This window comes from Callionymus lyra, chromosome 6, assembly GCF_982586985.1.
Source record: "Callionymus lyra chromosome 6, fCalLyr1.hap1.1, whole genome shotgun sequence".
Lineage (NCBI taxonomy): Eukaryota > Metazoa > Chordata > Actinopteri > Syngnathiformes > Callionymidae > Callionymus > Callionymus lyra.
In genome coordinates, this window is record NC_141823.1 from 27,001,667 (window position 1) to 27,008,902 (window position 7,236).

General features: G+C 35.3%; 1 protein-coding gene across 2 annotated transcripts; it reads left to right on the forward strand.

Annotated features, from left to right (window-relative positions):
* The first annotated feature begins 960 nt into the window (after positions 1–960).
* spi1b (Spi-1 proto-oncogene b) lies at positions 961–4,987 on the forward strand. Of its 2 annotated transcripts, none has more exons than XM_087794544.1 (5): positions 961–1,281; positions 1,502–1,583; positions 2,116–2,312; positions 2,681–2,846; positions 4,227–4,987. In XM_087794544.1, the coding sequence occupies exons 1-5, from the start codon at positions 1,240–1,242 to the stop codon at positions 4,538–4,540; spliced, it is 801 nt and encodes a 266-aa protein (XP_087650670.1). In that variant the 5' UTR covers positions 961–1,239; the 3' UTR covers positions 4,541–4,987. The 2 variants fall into 2 exon arrangements, with proteins under 2 accessions (XP_087650670.1, XP_087650671.1); XM_087794545.1 differs by having other exon boundaries at positions 2,696–2,846.
* Positions 4,988–7,236: the final 2,249 nt, after the last annotated feature.

Here is a 7,236-nt window from a genome sequence, read left to right on the forward strand (position 1 = left end):
GCTGTGCTTCAAAACCAGACTGGAGTCACTGAAGTCATGGATTATATTATCTTAGCTCCCTGAAGGTTCCACTGACACCATTTCTTATTTAATTTATGTTGAAAAAAAAGTCTGAAATATCCATAAATGCATTAATAGTAAAACATCTGCTTGTTTTATTTTATTTATTCATTAATTTAATTTGGATAATTGAAATATGATAAGTTCAGCAGAGATGAAAGAAAGGATATGTCTTCACATATTCAAGTCTGATTCTTCAACTTAATTTTCAAGTCTGATTCTTACATTCAAATGATTCGAATCTAATGTGTAAAATAGATTTTTATGAGACCTGTGAAAAATAAACAAAATAAAAAATAAATTAAAACAACTGATAAAGAAAGATATTATCAGAAAATTATTCAATAAAAAAATCATAAAGATTTTATATTAGTTAACAATTGAAATGAGCATTTATTTTAAAAAAAAGAAGTAATTTTCTTAATTTATCATCAAAACAATGTGATTTTAATTAGTTGCACGATAAATTACTAAATAACTACAATGGACCAGTTTTAAGATGTTTTCATGACAAAACAAAATTAATTAAAAACTTTATGAGTTTATTCTCCGATCATGTGGATCAAAGTTCTTTTGACAGAAGACGCGTCGTTGTGAAGTAAACATCCAAACTCTGTTGATAAATCCACTTTAATACTCTGTTGAAAAAGTTGTTGTATCACATCTGTTACTGTGTGGAGATGCAGCTCATCTCACTGGGGTTTAAAACGAACAGAAATCTGAATAAAATGAAACAAAAATATGTTCAATATATTCTAAAATTCAACCTCACATTGTAAAAAAAATCACAAGGTAATATTGAGAGGGACCCAGTCCTTCAGATCAACTGTTGATTGGCTGTGAAGGGCGGCGACAATATAAAGGCCTGATCGATGTGACGTTTCGCGTCAATGGCCGGGGACCTTTCAGCGGACACACTCTGCTGCTCCCACCCACGAACACAGACTCAACCCAAGTTCCTTTTGACTTACTGGCATCAACGTGGCCCTCGTTCTTTTTTTACTCTTCACCGTGTTTGAAAAGTGTGAAAAGTTTTTTTTTTGGGTTGTTTTCTTTTTGGTTGAGTGAGAGGAAATTTGGAAATATTGTGCAATGGTGCCGCAAAGGTTTTGAAAGTTTTAAGAGCGCACATCACCTGCCAAGCTGTCTGGAGTCGGTTTATCAGCGAAGGATTCCTCCATGTTTTATCCCCCCAGAATGGAGAGTTACCTCATACCGTCTGTGAGTATTATCTTGTCTTTTAACTCTTTTTAAAACCTGATGTTTTTCATGAAATATTTTGAAAACTTTACTTTTCATGTGTGACAAACAATAAGAATAACAAGTTAAAAACAATCCTACTTGAATGTTGTAGAATAATCGTTGGATTCATTTTAATTTTAAAGGAGTTCTTTTTTTGAAAACTTTAAAAAATAATTGAAATATTTGTCATCACTTGCAGCACCCAGAAGAAATCTACGACCCGGAGATCTACAGACATGAATATTACAGTTCTTACATGCTAGAGACAGACATTCCACCAGGTGAGTTCTATATATTCAAGAATATTCAACAACAATGTGTCTTTTTATGAAGTCGCTTCATCCTTAATTTCATCTCTAACAAGTCTGAGTGTGGTTTCATGTCTGTGCGATTGATATAAAAAGCTAAAATGCAGCTGGAACGCACCACATTCGGGTGAATACAACACAGGAAACAGATGCTATTTCTTTCAGCCACTGTGAATACGTAGAACGACTTTCGCCCCAAGAGGATTTATTGATTCTTTAACAAGGGGGTTTACTTTATCAACGTAAAGACATGGTTTGCATATTCCATTAAAACAGCCTTGAATGGAAAATACAAGCTTTCGGTTTCAGTCATTGCTTGAGAAGTCACTTAGAGAAACTGTAAATGTCTTAAAATCACAAACGTCATATACTGAAGTCTCTTATAAAACTAATTAAAAGGCAGGATTTTGATTGTGACAAAGACGTTGAATGACAAACTCATTTTGACAACACACACACACACACACATCACACAGGAAGTGACATAAACAAAATGTTTCCTCAGATGCATGGGACTACCACGCTCACCCCCACGTCCACCCGGGGGAGTTTGAAAACCTGCAGGAGGCCAACTTCACGGAGCTCCAGAGCGTCCAGTCCCTGCACCCGCCCGGCCTCATCCGCAATGACAACATCCGATACGACACCGACAACCTCCTGGACCCGACCCTTGGGGCGCACGCTCACATATTACAACCACAGGTAAACCTTCATCCGAGGTTTCACCAAAGAAACGTCATTATAATGGATCAAAAACATATAAGGCCGCAGTCAAATATGACTAGTCAATACATATTAAGTCAAACTTAAACATGAACTTCAAAGATTGTTTAATAAATATTGCAGCTTTAATCTTAGTTAGTTTCAACTAATTCCTCTGAAACACACACGTATCTTGAAAGGTCGCTGCAATGGTTTCATTTCCTGGTAGAATTTTGGAATATAAAGACGATTTAAATCAGGAAGTGAACTTTTATGTTGACAAAAGGCTGGTATTGTATAAAAAGTGCCATTATTAAGGACATTTTGCCATGTTTTTCATAAAGATGTTTAAAACATGTTCCCAACAGTCTCATCTGTTGCAGGTGACTTTCCTCCCTCGAGCCTTGTATCAAGCTCACATGTCGCAGCGAAGCTCCGACGACGAGGAACATGGAGCTCGAAGCCCTTTGTTCGAGGTTTCTGACGAGGAGTGCTTGAGAGACAGAGCCCACTATGTGACATCAGGAGACCTGGGTGAGAAACCTGTCCTCCCTGTGCACTCAGATCGCCTCTCATAGTCAACAATATGTGATAATGCAGCTTTCCAGGGTGTCCCAGTTTCCTCCCCCAAGTAGCTTGAACATTAAATTTAAAAAAACACCAAAAGTAGAGATAAGTTGTGTTTTGTTATGAGCTTCATCAGTTCAGAGTTGAAGCATATAGGTAAAAATTTCTTCATATTTTATTTTCCTAAAATAAATATAAAACAATATACACATTTTTTGTATTATACTACAGGTAAAATAAGTCACTTTTTGATTTTTGGTTTAATTTCTGTGTCTTTACTGACTTAAGTTTTATCTAAATATAGAAAGCTTAAGCTTAAATTTTAAATTGTATACATTTCAGCCACAATCTGTGGTACTGATCTCAACGTGCATTTCAGAATAACAGCAGTAACACTGAGGCAATACATTCCAAGTTGCTCATCTCACATGACCTTTTGAGAAATACATACATATAAATGCAGTAAAATATGAAAATAAACAATATTGTAGGTGAAATAAAAATATATACATTAATTAAAAAGTATAATAATGAAACAATTAAATAACTTCCATGATTAAAAAATCAACTAAAACCTAAAGGCATTGCTTAATCCTTGTGTTATCTCAGGGTCATGGTAAGTAAGTAAGTAAGTAATATTTATTTATATAGCGCTTTTTCGATGGTGACCCGAAGGCCCGGAGCCAGGGAGGTTGTTGACTCACCTTGACTAAGAGATAACATAAGGGATACCACAAACACATTTGTTTTCAGGCCTTCCGGTCACCTTTGACCTTGAGATAACACAAGGGGTTAAAATCCTTGCTACAGCTTCCTTTTGAACCTTTTCGTATTCAAAGTGTAATTTGCTCACATTGTTTTGAAAATGACCTTTAACCCTCCCTTTAACCACTAGCTGATGATATCTTGATTTTTCCGAAGAAAACTTACATCACATTTGTCACCGCAGTCACATGAGAGTCTGTTTTTTTCAGTTCATTGTTTTCTGTGTAAAATAGAGGAGAGTTCATTTTTTTTATTTCTTACTAAAGGTGATTGAGTAAGTAGGCAGCGGTTAGTAGCCATACAAGTGAATGGAAAATAAAAACCCTGATAAAATACACAGTCATACACATAACTGTAAAAAAAAATAAAACAAACAAATGAACTACAAAATAAAAAACAAATCAATGAGCTGACAGTGGCAAAATCAAAGGCTCCTTTAGTGGACAATTAGAATCTTAATATTTAACATTTTCCACTGAGTAAAATGTATAGTGTTTACAGGGCTTTTTTGGGGTTTTAATTATTGTAAATAAATCACAAACCTTAAAATATATAACAATGCCACTGTTGTGTTTCCTGAAGGCAACAAGAAGAAGATCCGTCTGTACCAGTTCCTCCTGGACCTGTTGAGGAACGGTGAGATGAAGGACAGTATCTGGTGGGTGGACCGAGACAAAGGGTCTTTCCAGTTTTCCTCCAAACACAAGGAAACTCTCGCTCACCGCTGGGGGATCCAGAAGGGCAACCGCAAGAAGATGACCTACCAGAAGATGGCCCGAGCTCTGCGCAACTACGGTAAAACCGGCGAGGTGAAGAAGATCAAGAAGAAGCTCACCTACCAGTTCAGCGACGAGGTGTTGGGGAAGACACATTCAGAGAGGAAGACATATGTTTAGACGGTTGTTGTCTTTTTTGTTTGTTTTTTATTTGTTTTTCATCGAGCATTAGAGGAGAAGTGGAGCTAAAGCTGTACATAGAAAAAATGCTTAGGCAGGTTAGTGCAAAGTCAGTCAGTCAAAGTCAGTTTTTGATGATTTGACATAAAAAAAAATGTTTTTTATGAGTCAATTCCTCAGTTAAAATGCAGTCATTGCATCTACCAGTGTGTGAGCTTTTCAACGAATACAATTTTGATGAACTTCAAACGACTTTCTTAACTGAAATGTTACCGATCAAGACATCACAGACTGTAAATACCATGCAAGGCTTCAAATCACGTGTTTAACGCTGGAGAGTTTTTAACCGAACCTTTGAGGATGAATAAAGTAAAACAAGCGTGTTTATAATGTAAATGTATTCATACATTTCTGTTCTGTAAAAGCTCAATAAAAAACATTTTTTAATTTTGCTGATGTTTTATTTCAAAAGGGGAATTCTCGTCTATATTCAGCCATTCTAAAAATCCAGACTTTTAAGGAAGTGTTGGCTGGAGTTATTCTGAAAAAAGGGTTTGTTTCTGCAGAATTAGCACAAAAAAAGTACACTTTCACTTTCAACAATCATGTAATTATGGTGTACCTACCTGTGAACTTGTTGACACGTAAAGCCAGACATGGCCCTTGTTATGTGGCCCCTGAGAGGTGAATGGAAAACTCATCAGACGGATCATGTAGAAGCTTACACTTTTATTTACTATTTATTTTTTATCATTCATTTCGCCCTTCAAAAGTGAACCATTTATCAATTATTTTTGTCAAATCAGATAAAAAAAAAGATACAATTAAAGATAAATAAAATATAGAAAAATAGCAATTATTGTCAATAAAAATTGTATAATTGTAGATCAAGTCATAACTAAAGTAAAATACCTGAAAAATAATGAATAGAATAATTTAAGCACTTGTAAATCACAGTCATCACTATTTCCTTTTTGTTATCAATAACTGTGATTGTTGTTGAGCCCCTACTCAGGTAGAGGGGGCGTGGCCTCAGGGCTGGGTGTGTCTCTCAGCCTGAAGGCAGCAGGTGGAGGTGATCGCAACAACAGTTGAGTTTTGGAGGAGGAAGAAGAGCGTCATTCTGAATGAATTTGTATTTTTTTTATCAGGTTTTGATGAATTTCAAAATAAAAGAAAGAAAAGACAAAGTCATTGGTCGTTGAGTCAATTTCAGTCCTAAATGATCATGGAAAATGCATACACTCTTCTACTATAGTCTTTCAGGGATGTAGATCGAGGTAAAAAAAATAGCCTAGTATTGCTTTAGTGTCACACGATGTAATGACATTTCACTGGATGGCGGCACATTTTTAAACGTCTGTTCACATTAAAAACAAGTAGATCCTTTACTTGTGACAGGGTTTCTTCTTGACTCGGTTTAAATCACTTTACTTTGCTACTCATTACTATGAACCTACAGTTTGAAAAGATGACTGCATTATTTTTAAATTAAAACATATCTAAAGAACTGACACATAAAATGAATGTATTGAGTTATACATAACATTCTTCAAAAAACAAACAAATTAATCTTTTCTTTTTTATTTTAGATATGTTCAGACAAATAGTTTTATCTTGCCCTTTAAAGTATATACTTTATTGAATATTGTTTTGATTGTTTAAGCGCTTTGTGACCCTGGTCTAGAAAAGCGCTATTCAAATAAAAATTACTTACTTACAATGTTAAGTTTGAGCCTCTTTATTTAAAATGAATTTTCTATTCGGATATATATCCACAGAAACACCATAAAGATAAAATTTAGAATATTTTTTCAATGTTTATAAAGATTTTTGGCATCCATGAGATCTAAATGTGTTTTGTTTCCCCCTTAAATCAATTTATATGAAAATTGAAACACTTTATATTGTCCTGCTGGGAATTCCTTAAAAATCCCATTGATTGAAACCTGTGTGGTCAATGGGTTTGGCAGCAAACAAGACATTTGTGTGAGAAGAATATATTTCCAAAAGTGACGTGACCATGAATCCATTTGTGAGCGCAGTCAAGCGTCCATAAGTAAAACACTACATCATGCTAAGACATGTATTTAGATCCCCGCAGGAAACCGGAGAAGGTTAAGGTGGACGTTTCCTCAAGTCTTCCTGCTGGGAATGTGGAGGTGACGTGGCTGACATTTGGCAGCCGTGTCAGGTGAGTTGATTAGTGTGCTCCATACATGCTGGCTAAATATAATTCCCTTTTTTCTATTTCACTGTCTGTTCCCGTTGACACCCACCAACAGACGAACATGTCGACATGTCAGGCGGAGGTCTTCATTCGCTCGTCTTCCATGACCTCTCGCCAACATTTCTTCTGAGGCTCTCTTATCTCACAGATTCTTGAAATGATGACTCAGTGTTCCTTCCCATCATGCACTTCTGATTTAGCAATCTTGGTCACACAATAAAACCTTCTTTTCATTTCATGTTGCACTCATGGCAACATTCAACTGATATACTCCATTAAAAAGGTTCCAATCATTAAAAATAATAGTATAATAAAAAAAAGAATTCATTCATAACTTTCTGGTTGGTTTACGAATCCTCAATATTCAAGACCTACTTTTCCCAGATGAGACAAAAATGTCCAGTTTATCATGTTACAAAATATTATATTATTTATAAGTTAACAGTAAAATGAATAAAAACAATTA